At 45.0% G+C, this 20,981-nt stretch overlaps 1 protein-coding gene across 16 annotated transcripts in view; it reads right to left on the bottom strand.

The window, feature by feature from the left end:
• Window positions 1–20,981, bottom strand: part of rapgef2b (Rap guanine nucleotide exchange factor 2b) — a 102,613-nt gene that overhangs the window by 9,294 nt on the left and 72,338 nt on the right. For 8 of the 16 annotated variants that reach the window (XR_007031401.1, XR_007031403.1, XR_007031402.1 and 5 more), the window contains 17 exons: window positions 15,297–15,428; window positions 10,461–10,638; window positions 8,961–9,097; window positions 7,930–8,088; window positions 6,988–7,140; window positions 6,643–6,807; window positions 6,395–6,502; window positions 6,089–6,292; window positions 4,622–4,730; window positions 4,200–4,476; window positions 3,671–3,828; window positions 3,048–3,062; window positions 2,325–2,565; window positions 1,755–2,138; window positions 1,428–1,639; window positions 1,122–1,245; window positions 625–648 (listed from right to left, as the gene is read on the bottom strand). Coding sequence is in view for 2 of the 16 variants with exons in the window: in XM_047334218.1 (XP_047190174.1) it covers window positions 625–648; window positions 1,122–1,245; window positions 1,428–1,639; window positions 1,755–2,138; window positions 2,325–2,565; window positions 3,048–3,062; window positions 3,671–3,828; window positions 4,200–4,476; window positions 4,622–4,730; window positions 6,089–6,292; window positions 6,395–6,502; window positions 6,643–6,807; window positions 6,988–7,140; window positions 7,930–8,088; window positions 8,961–9,097; window positions 10,461–10,638; window positions 15,297–15,428 (2,780 nt within the window). In the remaining 14 variants the exon portion in view is untranslated. Of the gene's footprint in view, window positions 1–624; window positions 649–1,121; window positions 1,246–1,427; window positions 1,640–1,754; window positions 2,139–2,324; window positions 2,566–3,047; window positions 3,063–3,670; window positions 3,829–4,199; window positions 4,477–4,621; window positions 4,731–6,088; window positions 6,293–6,394; window positions 6,503–6,642; window positions 6,808–6,987; window positions 7,141–7,929; window positions 8,089–8,960; window positions 9,098–10,460; window positions 10,639–15,296; window positions 15,429–19,523; window positions 19,543–20,981 lie in introns of those variants that run through there. The other 8 variants (XR_007031404.1, XR_007031405.1, XR_007031409.1 and 5 more) reach the window with 4 other exon arrangements.

The following is a 20,981-nucleotide window of genomic DNA, read 5'->3' as shown; positions in this document are numbered from 1 at the left end:
TACTACGAGGAATTATCTGCTGATTACAAGATACCGATCGTATAATTACAAGACATTTTTTTCTCCTGATTACAGGATGCGAAATCATAATTATGGGAGGTGAAAATGTTTCCTTTTTTCGAAGGTGAATGTAATGTGCGTCTGCATGTTTCCCATCGGATGCTCAGTTCGCACAATGATGTCCCGTTTGGCCACAAGAATGTAAAGCATGATAAAGAAAAACAACAACTTCATATCCAGAATCTCTGGCTGTTTGGCGATACAACCTCAAAGACAAAAAATGTCAAAATCTAAAGCTGCATGCATATTGTTAGAATAAAACAACAAAAGGTCACATTTGCTACGTAAAGCTAAATCCCTTTATCCGGAACTATAGAGGAATATTCTAATCTCCCAGGTGTCTCAATTGATGTGGTTTGTCGACAACAAAATAGTACAGCGTCACCTAACGTTAGCATAAGTGACCTTTTTTTTTTTTAATTCATGCCCTTTGGTTAGGCTCAGGCAGTGTTAGTGGGAGGATTGATCTCAACTGATTAATGAAAAACACAGAAGAAAAGAAGAATGCAAATTGGCAGAATAAAGGCAGGGAATGCAAAAAGGTTGCAGGGTGACCAAACTTACCCTAAACTTCTCCATTTCTTCTTCCTAGAGGGTGGGTGCCATGAACAGAGAAGCATGGGGGGCAAAGGGTGAATGAGTTGAGAAGAGGAAGAGAGAAAAGGAGACAATAAAGCTTAGGACAGGAAAGACCACCACGATCACCAGAGAGAAGCAATTTCACCCACATGAAAAGTCAGCAGAGAGGGCAATCAAATGGTAACACTCCACCAGGAGGATACATCATTAGACAAAGACACACTTTCACAGGAGCACTGTGCACATCTTATGCCAACAATGTGTACGAGGAGAACAGTTGCCAGAGGGAAACAGTTGCCAGAGGGAACAGCTGCTCGAGAAAAAAGCGTGATGCAGAATTCTGTGCTGAATCTATGTGAACCGGCTAACCCCACACAGGCTGGTTTAGTCTGAGGCGTGCTGACTGGGTCCTACGTGGAGGGTGAAGGATCATTAATATTCTAAAAAAAAATGTGGATTTGACCTTTTAACAATTTCCTTACCTCGTCCGGAACATGAGGGCCGGGTCCATGTTGACGGACGCCATGCGTCCAACATGGCGGATTTCTTTGGCGATCATCCTCAGCTTCTCGAAGTTCACCAGGCCGTCCACTTTCGAGTCATTGCCTGAGATGAGTAATAGGGGGGAATTACGCAGCTGACAAAGCTAATACTGATCAGAGAGCACAGCTGGAATTACCATCCAGAACAGCCCTACGAAAAAAGCCACAACTCAAAGTTTGGTTCAGTTTAAGTTTGGACCAGAATTTTCTTTGCTCTGACATCCATTATTTTAATCAATCAACTACCTTCATGTAGGAAGGTGAGGTCCTTCTTGATGACCGGGAACAAGGGAATAATTGGAGGCTGGAGGTTTTGATTGTTGAGGACATTCCTGTACTTGGCCATATTTCTGGAAGGGTCGAAGAGGTCCTGCAGGTCCCCGAACAGCTTCTCGTACTTGCTGGGTAACTTTTCCCACGTTCCCCTCAGTCTGGAGACTGGAGCCAGATTCAGACCGCTGTGGAAAGAGCCGCAGTTTCGATGAGAAAAAACGAAACACAATAATCAAAAGTCAATGACATTAAAATTGATTCCGTAAAAATATGGTCCAAAATTCATGACTGGGTCTTCACCTAATGATGGCAAACATGGAGTTGAAGTTCTTGCACTCGCGGCAGTGCAGGGCGATCTTGATGAAGTGCTTGACGGTCTTCATGCGTTTGAGCTGGTTGGGCTCCCGCATCACCTCGGTGGCCACCCAGAAGGTCTCGTGATTGATGGCCTCCTCGAAGCGCTTCAGGCTGACCGAGCCCGTCTTTGAGCGCAGCTTGTACAGGTCGTCGATATACTCAGTGGGCTCGATGGCGCAGAAGAGTTCAAAGGCCCGCATTGAGAGCTGAGTGGCCACCTCAACCGTGCTGAGTTGTAACAGAGAGATCTGCCCTTCTCGAAGGAGGTCCTGGGCGTCGTCATCTGAACACAACGTCTCGGTCTCCATGTTGCTCTTTAGGTAGTATCTGATGATGGAGGGAAATGTGAACATTTAATATTTCAAGAACAGATTGAATAACAACAGACTAATATTTAGTCCTGGCCAAAATCATATAATACCTTAATTTGTGCAAGTAAGACAAAGGAAAGGACGGGAAAGACTAATCCTAAATAAAGTGGTGGCTAACACATTAAACCAAAGACGTCTTTACCTGCCGCTGAGCTGAATCCGGTCGGCTAATTTAGAAAGCTGGTCCGGTAATCGCCTCTGTTTGATGACGCCCTCTGGCGTGACGGAGACCTCACACAGGGAATAAGCCTCTGGCGCTGCCGTCAGGGCAAACTCCCTGATGGCCTGGGCCACCACCTCCTTGGCCGTCGTGTCCTTCCCGATCATGATGTAGCGAGACTGCTGGTCAGCCTTGAAGACTCGTAAAACCTGGTCCGACATATCTGTGGACAACGCATGATGGTAATGATGAGGATAAATGCTTAATGCTAATCAGATCAATACTAAGCAGATTGAAATCGCATGATTTACATGACACCAATCATTTTCTTTGTTTTCCAAAGCCACTCCGTCTTCCCAGAATTTTCTTTGTGATGTCAACGGCAAACAACATTCGCCATCATCAACTAGTTTGATCAGAAACACACCCCAAAAAAACAAAAATCACATCTTCCCAAATCTCCAAGATGACAATCACCCCCAAATGTTCCCACAGAAAAACGGAAAGGTTAGTGTATTGCTGTTAGCATTACTCAGTTAGTGTTCGGAGGAAATATGTGCAGATCGACTGAGTTAACGTTCCATCTGCAAACTTGAGTACAGCAACTTTATTAATGTCTTCAAATTTGACATAGAGGCCGACGGCATTGTCAAAGACTTGGCTGTGCTAGGAAGAGCAGGATCACGGGGGAGACAAGATACTCACTTGGTAGGACTGGAACTGGAGGGACATAAACAACATGTGACGGACAGGAGTTAATAAAGATATCTATAAACCGTGCTTGTAAAGTTTATTTTTGACCTTGTAAAAAAACCTCGACCTCAAGGTCTGTGTAGCGGCTGTTCTGCAGCATCTTCATCATTAGATTAGAGTTACTTGAAACTCAACTTTGACACAAACATGCACAAGAAGCCCCTGAAGTGATCAGATTAATAAAAAAGGAGCTCTATTGATGAAGGTCATGTGATATGATTGAAAGAAACAGAAAAAATACTAAACAGACCTTGAGGTGACCTTGGTTAGTCAACTGGTTAAAAAAATGAATGTCAATTAAATGTACCATGTTTAAATATTATTATTATCATCAATATAATGATATACAATAATCTGTGACAGTGATTTACTGATCTGTATTGCCCACTCTATATTTTAATCTTAGATTATTTTAATCCTAATGGTGTGTCCAAACTCAAAGAGATTCACCTTCCACAATGATAAAATGTCAAATTACTAAAGAAAAAAGTGAGTAAACTATGTAAAGGTGATTTTTGCTTCAAACCTCCCAGTTCCACATTATATCCACACGACAACAACAGTTACATACGCACCCGGCTGGTTGTTGAAGTCGAGGATGCGGTGGTGCGACTGCAGAAGGTCCGGGTTCGACGAGGAGAGGTTTCCGCTGACGGGCAGAGCTGGTGGGATCTGCTTGGACTGCTTCAACCCCACGATGCTGTCATCCTGCGATTGGCCCACGCAAACGTCGCTATGGAAACGAGAGGGAGGAGGGAAGGTGAGACGGCAGTTCCGGCGGCAACAGGCAGAGGGCGATGTTTGTGTTGGCAAGAACTGGGAGGTGTGGACACCTCTGGCTGTACATAATATGTTCTACATGACGTGTATCCACATTTCACACCAAACACTGTTTGACTGGTGCCACGACAGGCTCACGTGTGGGTCAGTTAACAGAAATATTAATTTTGAGCCCTGTACTTGTTGCTACTTCATCAGATTAACAAAGCAACTTTAACTCACTGACATTAGTTTACTTTTATCGCTACCTTTCATAGCTTTTACAGTTAGTTGAAAGAAGGATTGTATGGTTAGGACTAGTTAGCAATTTAAGTCTTTAATTACTTGTACGGTTTAGGAGGCAGGATGCTGGTGAGCGTCTTGTCGAAGATCTTCTTCAGCTTGTTGCGTCCTCCCACCGTGTTGGTCTTCGCTTTCTTGCTGACCTTCTCCAGGCCCATCACCTGCTCCACGTCAACCGCCAGGTCGGGGATGGAGTAGCGGCTGGCCTTCTTGATGTCGCCGATCTTCGGAAGGTGGGGCGCCCCGTTCTTCCTGTCGTGCTCCTCCTCCCCGTCCAAGTCGTGGTCGTGTTCGGGCCTCGTTAGAAGATCTTTAAACACTGGAAAGGAGGAGGAAAGAGATGAGGCACATGGTTTGTGTTACTGAAAATACTGCTAAAATTATTTTACTTATTTTACTGTCTCTTTCATTAAATAAATGCCAAAGACCTAACAAAAAAATAAACAAATTTCTGAAAACCTTACCTAAGAGGTTCGTTTTCACAGTTATGGATAAGTGGGTGTTGTTCTTCAGAATCTCGTTGGCTTTGTTGAGCTGGACATTTTCAAAGTTCTGCCCATTGACCTCTAAGATCTGCGGAAAGAAGAAATACATCAGATACCCTGTCTTTTTAATACAGTTTTGCACATCTCCCATCCAATGCAACACACTGAGGTGAGTCAATCTGTAGCTATGACTCAACCCAGACTTATGCATGTGTATTAAGAGTCCAATTGGTGAACTGGTGGTCGAGAAAAACAGCTCAATGACACCTCCATGTCATGTCTCATCATGTCAAACTGCTTATCAGGAGAGCGATAAACCTTAAATTGGAGGAAATGACCTCTGAACTTTATACTATCCAGTTAACAAAGGCAGGTAATAAACTGTCAAATGCTGGCGTGTTTTACATCTCGTGACATTTAGTCCAACACATGGTTTTGACATTAACGTGGGCCACGTCGCCTTCAAATTGTCTTTACAGCTTGACCTCTGCACAGGGCCGGATATTTGCATTTAAACGCAATCTGACAACAAGGCTCTGCCACTTCCTCTTTAGTGGAAGAGGACGTCACCTTTGACTGTAATTAAACCAGAGGCTCCCCTCTGCTGCTCTTCTGACCGACTAACAAGATTAAATGTTTGTTTTTGGATAATCAGCGATTAGTGAGATGCTGAAGTTGAAGGGACTAATGCCTTTGGCCCAATGACGGAACAACTGAGATTACTACTCTCTAATTAATGCTCTCTGTAAAACTCAAGCTCTGAAATGTTGATGGGTCCTGAGCAAATGATGACAGTGACTGAAGAAGAATATGATTGGATGGAAGGTGAGAGCGAGTCTGAGGATGTCAGCTTCTCGGCTTCCTTTTGGGGGAAACAGCTGCAGGGGATGTTTGGAGTCAAGAGGGCTTAACTCGCATCCAGACGCTCTCAAGATGGTTTCAAGGATTAAGAGACTTTGCTTAAAGCCCCGAGGACTGCAGAGTGTGAAAACTGTTGAGAATTTAAGTTGGGAGGAGAAAGCCAATGCTGGATGTCCGCTGCTGTTGCTACTGGCAAGTTCAGTTTCGGACTTTAATGCTAGTTAGAGCAAAATGTAAGACCAGTTTCACAACAAAAATGAAGTTGGACAGGGAACAAAATGATCGATTCAAGTGCTGGTCTATGTGACGGGAGTGATTTACTCTTGAAATTGTGGCCAGCAGAAAGAAAAAAAAATGTTTTTGACGGTGCTAAACTTGAGAAACTTGGAGGATATGAGCAGCTGCTTTTATAGTTTTTATCCCAAAAATTCAAGAGGAAATCCCAAGATTTTAACATTCAGCAGAAACTTTCCTACAGCAGAAGCTCTAGAAGTCTGTGGAGTGACAGATTAGGGGCTGGGACGTGAAGGACCTTAAGGAGGATTGGTGTAAGTGCAAAAATATCATACAATGATGAGTTCTTACCTGATCTCCACGCTTAAGGCCGACTTCTGCCGCTTTGCTCCCAGGCTCCACGGCATCGATGAAGACGCGAAAACCCTTCTCCTGACCTCCGAGTAGGCTGAACGCCAGTGCAGAGTCCCGGGACGGCTTGGTCAGCGTCACCAGCCGCGGCTTGGCTTTAGCAGCGCACGCAATATTTAACAGTCTGAGGTGCCCACACATTTTCTGGGGGGAAAAAATAACACAGATATGAGAAAAGACAAACAAATCGACCAAATACTGTTATGCACCTTTGAAGGCTTCACATTGTGCACTTGTAACACTTACTTCTTTCTCAAGATTGTTTTCAAACTCCTCCAGAAAGTGAGTCATGGCAGAGTCACCCTCAAAGTCGTTGAAGTGATTGTTTACCCACAGCAAGACTACCCGTGTAACCTGGAGCAATCACATGATCGGCACAGGTCAACATACAGTTTACTGGTTGACTAGTTGTGTAAACATAATGTTCTTAACACCCTGACCCACTATATTTTCGAGGGGTATCCATTTTATGAAGCAATCTGTTCTGCCCGTACCTTGTCCCTGAGACTGGGGTCGTGGAACCACTCCAGGAGCTTCTTGCCCACGACCATGGGGCTGGAGAGGAACGTCCTGTAGGTCAACAGGAAGTCCTCTATGTAGGTGGGGTCCACCACTGAGTGCTCCTCCACTAGGTGCATGGTGAGACGCTCCGATGTGCCCTGAGGTTCGACATCATATTATTAGAATAGAGGCATAGGTGTGTAAAATAATCTTTGATTCCACATGATTGGCCTGAAAAGGTCTGGACATACAACTAGTCAAAACCAGAGGCTAGAGGCTGTATGATTTGGATTTAAATGAAAATGGAAATTGACTGAAGGTCAATTTTTTTCCCCCACCTTGATTACGATGTGTCCTTTCCTGGTGCCGGTGCGATCCAGTTCGCGGTGTTCCTTCACCATGACGATCTCGCCTTCCTCCTCCACCTTCTGCATGTTCTTCTCCACCTGGTTGAGGATGCAGCAGTAGTCCTGCTGGGCTATACACACAAACTGGACAAGACCAAGCAAAAACAAGAGTTAGAAATAGATTTTTGATAACAATATTTATCCCCAATGCTTTGCAGTATTGATTGTATTTCTGTTGCTGTATTGGAACTCATTAAAACGGATGTGGGTTGACTGGAAATTAATCCTGCCTAGCAACTAAACTGCAATCCCCAGCGATGTTATTAAAAAGGGCTTTCACAAATTAGGAGCAAAGATTTTCGAATTCCAGTCACAGGGCCTGATGAGCTCAGACCCTGAACAATTTCAAATGTCTTTAATTTCACTCTTTAGTGCTTCATTCCCATTCAATATAACTGATCTTTGTCTACATATGAGCGCACCTGTTCTCTATCAAAATGTTTTTTCTCACATTTAAGTAAAAGCTACTCTTCAAGACTAGTTTAGGTGTCACTAGTGCCAACTCCTTGAGCTAAAGTGGGTCACAGGGGAAATTCATATTGCATGTCAGCAGGGGGTCATGCCATTAATTTCAAAATGAAGCCAATATCAGACTTTAACCGCAGAAAATGTCCAGAAAATTGGGTCTGGTGAGGGTAGAGATTTTCCTGCTGCATTCTCTAATGGGCTCACTCTGACAGGGTGCTGGCAGGAAAAGTTTGGGAAAATGTGTCCAGACCATTTGTGTTCTGGCATACAGCACCTCAAAAGTTCAGGAACGTGTCAGGACTTCAGTGCATGTCTGAAGTAGCACAAAATACTGAAGGGAATGGACCCGTTAACCACATCAGTGGAAGACGTCAACGGTACCGCGCAAGAAGATTGTGATCCCACCTGGCAGTCGTCCACCTTGGTCTTCATCACACCCTTCATGTATTCCTTTTCCATGGTTGGTGACACCCCGAAGCTGTTCCCCATGCACAGGATCTCCGTCCGGCCGTCTGGATACGTCACTTCCACCGAACCGTTCAGAATAACTGACCAGGAATCCAACTACACGAAAAAACAGGGTGACAGAAGTTAGATGTGAGAAGACGACAAAAGGAGAACACTTACAGAAAATAACAGAATGGAAATAGAGAAAGAAAAAGAAAATATGCAAGTTCAGGCTAATAATATTCCTCACAGCTGTCGTCCTTTAATGAGTCAAAGTTATTTATCAAAAGGAACCATATGCAGTGACTTACACGGGGACTGCTGCAACTAACAGATGGTTTCTTACTTTCCTCAAAGGGAAAAGGTGACAGCACTGGAATATTAAAACTGCGCAGCAAAACATAACTAAAATAGTAAATTACAATTAACTAGAAGTATTCTTACAAGAAGTATTCGCTTGGTTGATATGATAAAAATAAGGTTGTTTCAAAAATTCCTGAAAATCAGACATTTTGGTGGAGTCACGGCGTTGAACGCCGACAGCGACAATATACTCGATGAACCCTAAATTCTCTGTGGCTGGAGATTTAGTGAAGTGGCCGAGGCCTCCGAGGCAAGTTCTGCCCTCTGTTGTTTGAGTACATTATAGCAGAAAAACAATCAAATTGTCTTCGTTGAAATGCCTCGACCAGACAGAAAGAGAATAAGTGATGCCTGCTTTAGTTGCCGGGGGGATCTGAGAGAGGCCTGGTGATAAAGAGATGTCTGCCAGTTAGGTTTAATAGAGCAGAAAAGAAAAAGAAATCAAATGGAGAAATGAAAGATTCATTGCCGTGGAGGGGTGAAACCAAGGTTCAGTTCACACACAGATGCACACGCACACACACATACACTCACACACACATACTAGATATATAAATACAATTAAAGGCAAGACAAAGTCACAAGACAGGGCTTGTGTGTCAATATGACTGTGGACCAACACGCACCTCCTCCCCGTCATTGAGAACGATGGTGCCGGCGCGCTCCACCACGGCGAAAACCATGACGGCGCAGAGTTCCCTCCTCACCGACATGGTCATGTTGGCGAATGCGGGCAGTTGATGCATGAACTCCAGTAATTGCTCTGCGTGAGGGACAGAGGAGAGACAGCGGAGAGGAGGAGGGAGAGGAGGAGGAGGTTGAGATACAAAGAGGCAAAACAGCGTCTTGACACCCAGAGGAGAGGAACAAGGACGCGCAGCGCTCGTGGCACGACCGTGCCAATCCTCGCTTCCAGCCTAGCTGGAGGCTGAGCATCAAAAATGGATCAACGCCACAAAGGATGGCCCGACAGAGGAATCGTTATCTGGAGAGAACATAACGCCAAATATCCATTGCGTTGATAGAAGGGCGAGGCCGAGAGTAATTGCTGACACTTCAGTGACCTGAACTCAGTGACCTCCTCAGGGTGAGTTCACTGAGTTCAATGAACCTTGACAGAAATCATACTGAGTGCTCTGTCAGCGATGATCAAGATTAGTGGTTCTGTTCACCTAATTTACCACAAGAAAAAACACATCTTCTCACACTTTTAAGGTGATTTCAGACATTAACTCGGAAAATTGGGCATTTGCCGTTCACATATGAAGAACGCAGCGGGAGATTGTCAGAATCAGACGCATTTCCGTTGATTTTTAAAATTCTTTTAAATGCATGTTCACTCTCCATCTTCCGTCGTCGTCGTCGTCGTCGCCCTCGCCGGCTGGCGAGCAGCAGCAGTCTGGCGTTTAGGCTGACCTGTGCTTGGCATGGCAACAGCTTCATGTGTGAAGTCGTGGAAGCACTGAAAGTTTAATGTGCTGGGAGAGGTGAGGCGAGAGAGGATGGGCCAGAGTGACCTAGAAAAGCCTGCCGGCAGAGGGAGGGGTGTACAACAGGAGGGGGGGAGGGGGTCTGCACTTGCTCTTACTCTCGGTACATCCAACGCATCATCATCCTCCTCCGGTCCGCATCTGCAGTTAAGCTCTGAGCGTGTGTACTGTATTTTTCTTTTTAAACGTGCCTATCATTATCACTGGAGTTGAGTCATAGCTTTAAGGGATATGATACTTGCAAGCCTGATGTGGCTTGGAGAAATTACTCGAAAAGCTTGCGAAGCAAACGAGAGCAGTGCAGACCTCAGACAAATATACATTTTTCTGTGACCGATTTAAAAAAAAAGGAGGGAGGGCGTGGCTTCCACAGAGAGCTGAGTTAATCCTAAACTGGAACGAGTGCTGTCCCAATTGGTCGCAGCTGAGAACAACGCTGTTGTTTTCTTCAAATCGCACCATCCCACTCTCAGGTTTGCACAAAAGATAAGACTGCCTGTATTTCAAAATAAACTGCACTGCACAGCCAAAACGCTGTATTTGCAATAGTGCTATTCGAGACACAAACGCTGTTGCTTATTCAGTACCTTTTATAACTAAAACGAGACAATTAAACCCTCCCGGGTGGGCGCTCACCTATGTCGTCGTCGGTTCTGTCCATCGGGTCCTTCTCCAGGCAGTCGCGCACGATGTCCCGGCTCATGAGGGGGTCCGACGCCCGCTCGATGTCCTCTTCGTCGTCGTCCTCCTCGGAGTCGACGGCGGTCTCGGGCAGCCCGCTCAGGTCCATGTCACCTGGCTCGTTCTCTGTGGCCTGGAGAGAGGGAAACGGAGGAGAATCAGGAGTCAGTGACCAGTGACGAACGACGAATTGGGGGGGGGGTTTCTCCATCCAATGTCAGCGGTTGGCGAAACGCAGCAGGGTTCGAATCTCTGCAGTTGGCTTTGAGCAAGACAATAAATCGCCTGGCATCAGCTGCTGACAAAGCCACCAAACTCATGTTCTACTTGTTTGTACAGGGACGATTCACTTTTGAACATCCAGCTGAGGCAGAGGTGCTGAAATCCCGTCACGTTACAAACATCCGCTGCGAAACACTGCGTTTCCAACAAGAGGCAAAATAACCAAAAAATGACTAGTCTGTGAAGCTGTTGTGCCGATTTGATCCATTTCATGTCATTGATTAGAGGAACTCAGTGCAGCATGAGAAACACAACAACCGAACACTTCACAACACCAAACAGTCTGCTACGTATACGCATAGAACCAAGCTCATTAACCCCCCTCGCTCGCCTCTCCTCTACCCCTGTAGCAAGCTCCAGCGCCCGCCTCGCAGCCAGATCCTGTTCTTTGAAAGCACAAGATGAAACGTGCGCGGAAGTGGGGAAAACGAACCGAGATGAGGAGCGAGAGTAATGCAATTACTTGTGCACGAGCAACGCTAACAAGACTTCCTCTGCTTATCATCAAAGAAAAATATTTCTATAAATGACAAGAGGGGGCCGCGTTGCCTGGTTCAAGACAGGAAATCTTCTCGGGATAAATCATCGCCACGAACGCGCGGCGAGTGAACTCTCTCACCTCGAGCTCCTCCGCGGAACGAGAGGAAAAGGTCGTCTTTACAAACTGTCCACAAAATCCCAGAGCCAGACGCATCTTCGCCTCCCAAGCTGTCGGTCCGCTTTGAATCTTTCAAAGTGCAGAGTCCGCCGTACCCGGTCTCTCGCCGAACACCCCAATGTCAAGTCTTCTCAAACGCCATGTGCAAGAGGCTCATTAATGATTCAGGCCCGTGTCTGAGTGGCCATTGGGGCGTCGCCTGCGCACACGCACACACACACACACCCTGGTGGGTGGGGACCAGGGACAGCGTCTGCACAGACGATCAGAACGTCACAGAGGGAACTAAGGAGCAGTGAACCATGAAAGCAGTGTTGTATATCTGATCTCAAACTGAACCAAACTTAACAAAATGTAAAAGGGACAAAAAAGACAAGTGGCATCAAAATGTCTGCAACAAATACATTCGGTCCAGAAGTGAAAATCTGAAACACTCGCTTTGTTTTTTAAAACCACTACCAGCAGCGTGTTCATTGCAAACAAACCAGACAGGTCAGGTATCATCTGCAAACGATCTATTAAGGAACAAACATAAATCAGCAAAAAGGAAGTGAGGATGCAAACTGTATTCCTTCATAGATGCCACAATTTGATCTCAACAGAACACGTCCAACCACGCCACATGGAGACAGCGTGGTTAGCGTCCGCGAGCACCCGGCACGCTGCGTTTTAAACAAAGGTTGTTTTCCGTGTCATGTATACATCAGAAATCCATAAATATGCAGTGAGCATTAAGAGTCAGTCGGCGAGTCAGGTGCCGTGAATATTTCATCAGGGCTATTCTTGGATCGATGCTTCAAAAGCGCGCCTCTGGAGGACCAATTTCATGATTTATTCAGGCACAAAAACAGTGACGCGAGAATGACGCGGCGCTCTTCGGTGGTGGAGAGGGGCCTGCGGAGGCGGCCGAGAGATATTTGGGAGCCCGGTGTTTTTTTAAAGCGCACGGTGATTTTCCATCAAAAGTCCGCTCGGCAGCTCTTCACACACCGGCACCAGCTCAACGCTGAACAAAAAAAAAATGCAAAGTAGACCTCGTCACGTGTAAAAGCACCGGGGCCTCCTGTGATGTGTTTATTCGTGAACACCGACTCCCAGCGAGGACCGCAAACATCACTGGCAATCTACCACACTGTTATTATTAATTCTGAAAGCTGCAGGGTGCAGCTTACGCTAACGATAAACCAACAGTTTGCGGAGTCACGTCGGATATAACAAGATGAATTTTAATCCTCAATTATGAACTTTTAATGGATGTACATTTTGATTTTGTGAGATGGATATGAGGGCTCCAACAGTTAAAGAAGAGAGGGGGGATTGTTCATGTCTGCAGACTGGTACGAGACCACTGATCGTCTTTATTCAACTACAGCCACTTCATTTTCATTACAGAGGTGATGCAGTAGTTACCGCAAGTGGCCTTGATATAAATTTGAAGGGTCAGGAGGCGATTAAGACGAGAGGGAAAGCAGGAAAACAGAATTCCGCGATAAGTCACAAGCTTAAATAGGCTATTGGAATAACTGCTCTGAAGGATCTTTCAGTTTGCACGTAGACTGAATTGGACTTGTGATGCCACGGTTTATTAATTCCATTATTGAGCAATCTGATGATTAGTTTCTTGACTATCTGCTGAAACCTTTTTTATATGACATGTCGGGAAATACAGCAACAGTTTGTCACCAAAACAAACCTCAAACATTTTCTCTTGAATATCGTTAAAGACAAAGAAAAGCAGCAAATCCTCCAATGCGAGGCACTCAAAACATTAGATGTTTGCTCCACAAATTGCTCAAAGGATTACTTGCTTCATCAAAATAGCTCGTGATTCATGCTCTTTCCATTGATTAATCGTATCAGCTCTAAAAAAAAAAGAAAAAAAGGACACAATTTGGGCAGTGAAGCTGGAAGTGCGTCATAATAACACGGCTAAACACTTGACAAAAGGTTTCCAGGTAGAGGTCACGTGAGCGCACGCACGCACGCACACACACAAAGAGAGAGAGAGAGAGAGTAAGTAAATCACCAGTGAGTAAGTAAATCACCAGTGAGCTGCGCACAGAAAAATGTTATCACCTGAGAGGGAAAGGTTAAGACATCGGGACAGAACAGACAGATAGATCCGGTGAACGAGGAGAGAGAGGAGTTTTTTTTCCGGCAGGTTAGAGAGAACCTGTACGTGAAGGGAATCCAGCAAACGAGGACAAACGGGACAGTGTGTGTGTGTGTGTGTGTGTGTGTGTGTGTGTGTGTGTGTGTGTGTGTGTGTGTGTGTGTGTGTGTGATTCAGAGATAGAAAGAGAGAGATAGAGAGAGAGAGAGAGAGATATATATATATCAAGGGACAGCCAGAGAGCAGCTAGCAGATGGCTCTAAGACCAGGATCACAGACTGGGGACAGAAGAGCCTGTTCAACCTGCACCAGCCAGTGACAGCATGGCCGAACACACACACACACACACACACATGCATATGCATAACTCTACACCGAAGCTCGATCATACCGGCCCCCACGCACAATCACACGGCTGCATTCAAACAATCGAACGCTCCCGCACACGCAAACACAAGCCAGGGAAAGGTCTGAGCAAAATGAAGTGATTCTGACTGACGCCCCCCAAACAAAGGGCACACTGACAAACAAACACGCGCGCACACACACACACACACACACACACACACACAAATAGGCACACAGCAGGTGACTGCACTGGGAGCCAAGGGGGCGGGTTGTGCTATGTTAAGAGGATTAGTCGCAGGGTTTGGGGCACGTCCACAGTCACGAGAATGAGTGTGTGTGTTCTTTGGAGCTGAATCGTGATTTGGGGGGGGGGTTTGAAGTCGCTGGACCAGTTTCTGTGTTATTATTTCATTCCCATTCCCAAAATAATTCTGTGAATTCTAATCGGAATGACGCTCCACCATCAAATTGTGCGTAACGCTCCTTATCACGTGATGACTGCCCGTCGCAGCTCCAGAGGGAGTTGTGTTTCTTCTGCTCGGAGGGGACGCGCGGCACAGCCGGACCACCGGCCTGTCTACTCCTCACCCTGTCCGTCCGTCTGCCACGAGTTGACACACTTTCCTGAAATGCCTTCCCCTTCTTAATGAGACTAAATGTCGACTCCCACAAGCCTATTTCTCATTTCAAGAAAGAATAATATGAGCCGGTCTAAAGTTCAACCTTCCTGCTTAATTTATCCACAAGGATTGGGCTAGAAACACTGGTTAACAGTCCGTTTTACACTTATATATATATATATGTATGTACAGGCCATACTAGAAAAATAAACGTAATTGTTGAAGATGTTGAACAAGAAAAAGGTTTCACTCACTTCCACTCTTATGTTTAACCTTGGAAAGACTGCTTGTGAGAAATACATGAGAGCGAGATGAAAAGATCAAAGCCACCCTCGTGTCTGTATTGTAAATGAGGAGGCGGAGCCAGCTACAGCTAGCTTAGCTTAGCTTAGCAAAAAAGGTAGGAAACGGCTAGCCTCGCTCCAGCTGAAGGTCACTAAATGTTTCATTTGTGCACAAAAAACCCAAAGAAGAGTTCAAAAAAACAACGCGTTCATGTCAGTTGAGCTAGGACAAGCTAAGCTCACCAGCAGCTAGTGGTAGCTTCATATTAGCTTTGCAGACATGTGTGGTAGCAATCTTCTAATGTAGCTCTAACTAAAAAGAAAAGCAAACAAGGGGTTTTCTTTTTGTTACAAAAGGTGTGAGTGGATAAAACTAGGTAGCAAAGTCTAGCCATCACCTAGCAACTAGCTGCCACTCAACTATCCAGGTGAGTCCAGGTGGGGGACGGGGGCGGATCCAGCCGCGAGGTTTGGGGGAGGCCTTACCTGGTAAATGTCTGACAGGCTGCTGCTTCCCGAGTCGCTGGTGATACTACATCCTGAGTGGCTGGAGGAGACGTGGGTCACCTGTGGGTGCAAGCCGTCGGCCAGGTGAAGTCTGCTGAAGTCTGCGGGGAGCTGCACACACACACACACACGCGCGCGCAGACACACACACACGACACACACACAGATGGTCAGTATCAGCCGGCGCCGGTCACTCACACTGACACTCATGCCGACTGCCAGGGCGTTTGGAAACACACTTAGCGGCTTGAGTTTGTCTGGAAATATAGCGTGTAGACACTTCTCTACTCTGCTTGGGTATTAGTGCATTTATTCCCTTTATTATATTTTAAAACCAAAGCAGAAATCCTTCTTAAAAAAAGATTAGGATTTTTTTTTGGAGAATTGAGCAGACAATCGAAAAATAGCCTCAAGTGATTACTTTTCTACTTTTTTTTTCCAAAAAGGGTTGACGTAAAGGGGTTTATCTTTGTCTTTATGATTACCCATTGTTAACAGAACAACAACAACTTCACACATCATTTATAATCAAAGCAAAGGAAAAGCCCGAAAAAAGAAGAAGCTGTCAATTAAATCGCCCGACTTCATGGAATCCGTCAGAAACATTAAATAGAGTTTAACACAATGTGGGACTAAAAAAAACAAGGTACCCTCCCTGTCAACCTGCCTCCATATGCCAGTTAAAATCACCTATAACGAAATGAAATAGACTAGTTCTCCATTCATGGACTGAGGAAACAAAGAGGAGGAGCTGCATACATTAAGGAAATACCCCCAGATTAAAACTCGCAGCTTGGATAATCTAGATGAACGCCAGGCGGTAACGGGGAGGAAACCCTCTCAGTGAGTCACACTGTAGGAAGTATCCACTGTAATTAGCCATATTTTGAGCCAACGCATTTTTCCTATGGAGATTAACCTGAAATACATCAGACGCTCCCAGCGGACATGATGGGAGGGAGATGAATAAGAGAGAAGCCGTTGGCACAGTGACATTTTTTCAAAAGACTTAGTGTATTAGAGCTGAAATGATTCGTTGAATGGCAGAAAAATCACAAAATACCTTTTGTATTAAAAAATATTAACTTTTGAATAGTATACTTATTAATAATAATATTGTTACAAATTCACCTCAAATTATATTTCATATGTTATCCTAAATGTGTATAACACATGGTGTTTGGGGGGAATTCATCACATCTGATGAGAATGCCAGAGGGATGAACGATGAATCTAATCACGCAGTGTGAACTGGTTCACAGGGTCTATAACCGTGAATATTTCATGGCTCCGAATGTTTTATTTACCAATATATATTTGATACTCAGCAGGGAAACCGCTCGGAAACCACTTTCAACCTCACTTCTGGCTGTGGCGGCTCATCAATATTACATTATTTATTTATTTTTTTTTACACCTAAAAGTCACATGTGGCTGATTTAAACTAGATTGCCTCATTCGTCATAAAGCTGGATATCAGAGTTAAATCTGAAAAAAAAATCTTGAGAGGGACTTTAAATGTATATGTGCTGTGATTTTAAAGTTTTCCTCTGGATAGGGGAGGAAAAAACCATTGAACGGAGCTTTGATACATGCCAGTAAATAAAGGGTCTGATGTAGCCGTCATATCGGACAGATTGTACAGCCGCTAACCATCGGAACAGTGAAAGTTGAAGTGGTCTTTGAAGTACAGTAGTCTGGGCGTCAGCATAATCCGCCTCAAAATTGCTCATTGGGCTGTTAATAACTACACAACGCCTCGGGTTGTTGTGGAAATCGGTCTCATCAGCTGAAACAGAGTCTCACTTGGATGACAAACGGAATAAACCGGGTAGAAATACATATTTTTTGCAGGTAAATGGGTTTACTGATTCATTACTGCTGCCGAGCGTACTTTAAGAAAATGTCCATCATCACAGAGAAACTTGTCCGCATTGTGGCTTAATTGAAGAGTTTCGGAGCTGGGAGGGCAAGTGAAATATAAAATGTGCATAACTGGAAACTAGTTTTGACTAAAAAAGACTTTAACACTTGAAGATGTCAAATCGCTGAATTAATTAAGCAAAAAAAAAAAAAAGGTGCTGAAAGTTATTTAGAGTCGTGTGTGAGCTTGTTTGGGAGGCGGAGAATTATAGAATATGAGATATATCTATTCACAGAGTGCCTTCGTGGGTCGGCGGCGAGGGAACCGAGGGGCCAGACAGCGCAGCTCCTGTGGCACTGAGGTGTGATGTGATTACACTGTGTCAAAGATTGCCATCACGTTTAATTATCTGGCTGGCTGCACTAACCAAAATGGTTCGACCGGAGGGGCCAGTCAGTCACTAACCACCACCGAACCCCGGCCCCCCTCGGGCTACCATTCCCCCATCTCATCGTCTGGTCGACTTCACTCCTGAGAGCCTCCAGCTGAGCTGACTTCCACGTTGTTATTATTACTGGCTGGACAATATTGTGTTAGCGTGATGAATGGCATACAATTTATTTTGGGGGGGGGCGGAGTGATAAAAGCCTTGACACATTTATCTTTTGATGACTTTTGCGGCCAAAGCTGATTATGGTTCAATGTTGGAGTTGCATTTGTTACCTTTTCGCATGTGTTCATGTTTTGTCAGCGTGCCGTGGCGTCACATTTGATGGTGAACAGTAACAATAAAGTAAAGAATAATTGTGGTGATGTTCAAAATGTTCTTATTGTCAACAAATCCAATGAAAGAATGAGCCTACAAATATGTTATGCGTATTAATTTGTGGTATCAAATACACACATTTTGTCTTTTCTACAATTTTCCTTTTCTGCTGTTTGAGTAGATAAAAAAAACAAAAATTCATGACCCATTTTTAAAAATGATTAACATCTTTCAATCAAGTGTATCCACGATTGTTAACATTTTGGTTGTGCACTCAATAAGTGGGACTGCACTGGGGGTAAATTAATTGAATATTCTCATTATTGAGTACAAGACCAGTCATGTGGAGCTTTGTCGATACGGACCCCCCAACCAGGCACTGGAGTGGTCCACATGTCAATAATTATAATAATATCCCCACTGACTGGTTTCCACAACCAGCTAGAAAAGATCCCACCCCTCCTCCTCCTCCGATGTACAAGCCCCTCCCCCAGGAAAGCGGGAGCGATAAGGGCAGGGCAGGAAAGAGGAGGGATAAAGGGGAGAGGATAATAAACACCTAATCCTTTCACTGCACTCATTTAGGTCATTCGTCTGTTGGTCAATAAGCCAGGGTCCATTCAGTCTATAAGCATGTGGTCCATTGACCTCTTTGGCCCAATGGCATGCGAGAGATTGGGCCAAGATTGGACGCCAGCGCCACGATAATGACACGCACTCATTATGCTTTTTCCAACCAGGGGGCACGACAACACGGCAGTACGCGCGCCGCGCGTCGTAAGCTTCGATCGATCCGCTGAAATAACTGAAGGGCTTTTGTCGAAAATCTGTTTGTAACATGCTCAACATCATCTACAGCACTGGATCGCGACTGTCCTCCTACCTTGTATAGTCCACCCTGTGCTGCCGTGCTCCAAAGTCAGCGCTCTCCCACAAACAAAAACGAAGCGAGCTCTGCAAGACCCCGCGAGCCGAGAAGAAAACAACACGCACCGCGTACAGTGCGATCAGCTGTCAAGCGAGGATTAAGCGTCGCTCTAATGCTCGAGCCACAGCGCTCGGTGTTCCTGCCTCTACATGTGAGCAGATGTGGCGCTCCTTAAATTACACTGTAGACCTAATGACCTAGATTGCCGGGTGGAAGCCCTGGGTGGAAGCGCTGGCTGGCTGACTCGCGATCTCTTTACCGCCTTTATATGCCGGGGGCCGGATCTGTGCTACTACACCGAGTGTCCGACGCTTGCGAGAGGCCAAGCTGCAGAAAAGTGCAAACCCCTACTTTGAGTGCGAAAGCATGGGAGAGTCTCAAGAAGAGCTCTATACTTTCACTGAAGTTAAAGGGCTCGGTTTAATAGGTTGCAATGATTCACCCAAAAAAAAAAAAAATACAACAACAGGATGATTTTTTTTCTTTCTTTCTGAATGCAAGCAGCTTAAACTGCCGGAAGCGTCACTGCTCCTTTAAAGATTTTAGGAGTAGTTTTAAATCTGTACGCCGCTTAAGAGAGACAAACGGGCACATCCCAGAGTTTCCCCACGCCCCCCCCCCTGACCGCGGCGACAGCTTCTCGCTTACCCGAGCCTCGCGGATCAAAAGATTAAAACCTTTTTTGGCGGGGTGTCCCGATTAGACGGGGTCCGATATGCACGTTGGGCTTCCCTCTGCCGCCGTTCCTGACCGCAATTTCCACCCGATTTACCACCTATAAGCCCAGCGGCGCTAAAACATGTGGGCGCTGCAGGTCTTCTGTTTATGGCCATCAATTCCATAAAATGCTGAAAGATAAGGAGGCGGCATTTCACGGCCACATCCATAAAACACGATAAATCTACAAGAGCTGCACTGTGATGGTGTCGGGTCAACATGTGCTTTGTTGTAATAAAGATAAAAATGCAGCTTTGAGAGGGAATGTAAATCACTGGTCTGCAGTGTTGAAAAAAGAAGAAAAAAGACTGGAAATTAATCATATTGCAGCCATTGGTCATAACCCCACCACTGTGATGTCATTACTGTAATAGGATGTGGTGGCTGTTATCGACTTTGCCCATGGTGGGTTTCCTGCTGGGCTTAAATAATATTTACACAAGCCTCCATTTATATGCTAAAAACTAAACAAACAAACAAAAAAAGAAAAAAAAGAAATGAAGGGGGAATGAGAAAAGAAAGACAGGGAAGGTGAACCTTTGAAATATAAAGACTTTTAACAAGATAGTGACGATTAAAACGTGAATCAAAAAATAAAACAAACAAACTCAGAGACAAAATGTTTCCTCCCGAGTGTAAATCTCCGTATTTAACATGCTGAATGAAAAATGAGCCAAACCGACTAATGCACTCGTGTTGCCCAATGTTTTACATAATTGCTATTGTGTGAACTTGCTGGCTTATCTGCTGCTTTAGTCCGACTCAGGGTGCATCATGCGTCTCGGACTTTAATCAGGTTTTGGCTGCAGCAATAATCGCATCCTGCCAGAAGCGGTTTCTGCAATTAAAATGATGCTTTGCCTTTACTTGTAAAAGGCAAACACGTGATAAGTGTTTTAAGGATATCTGAAGTGTGTTATAGAGTGGTGATACCTCTCAATGGGTTCTGGAGTTTTTGAAAGATTCCTGGAAACCCAAATCTAATCAATGTCGAATGATCTGTTTCAATAAGGGGATTACTCAAATGACACAGCAACATTTCTTTAGCCGCTTCCAGACGTGGCACTGTTGTCTGGACATTGACATTAAACTTTTGTCCGGCTGGGCTGTATGTTCGATCGCAAACGTCCGCAAGTGCCGCTCCGGACATTTTTTGTGGAACTTTTGCTGCCAGGAAAATGGCCCTAGTGGGACCATGTGAGAATACAGAAGGAAAAATCCCCGTAAGATTCGACGTGCCACCCAGAATGTTCCGGAAACGTTCCTGCTCTTGTGAACGCGTCGGACTCTGACAATCTCCTGCTGTGTTCTTCATATGGGAACGGCATGTTTAAAACCCTACAAGCTACCAAAAAAAGGGTTTGGTTTACGCAACGCAGGGCGATGCGT

Source organism: Scophthalmus maximus, chromosome 9, assembly GCF_022379125.1.
Source record: "Scophthalmus maximus strain ysfricsl-2021 chromosome 9, ASM2237912v1, whole genome shotgun sequence".
NCBI lineage: Eukaryota > Metazoa > Chordata > Actinopteri > Pleuronectiformes > Scophthalmidae > Scophthalmus > Scophthalmus maximus.
The sequence above is the reverse complement of the archived record's forward strand: the minus strand, read 5'-3'. Positions and strand labels throughout refer to the sequence as shown.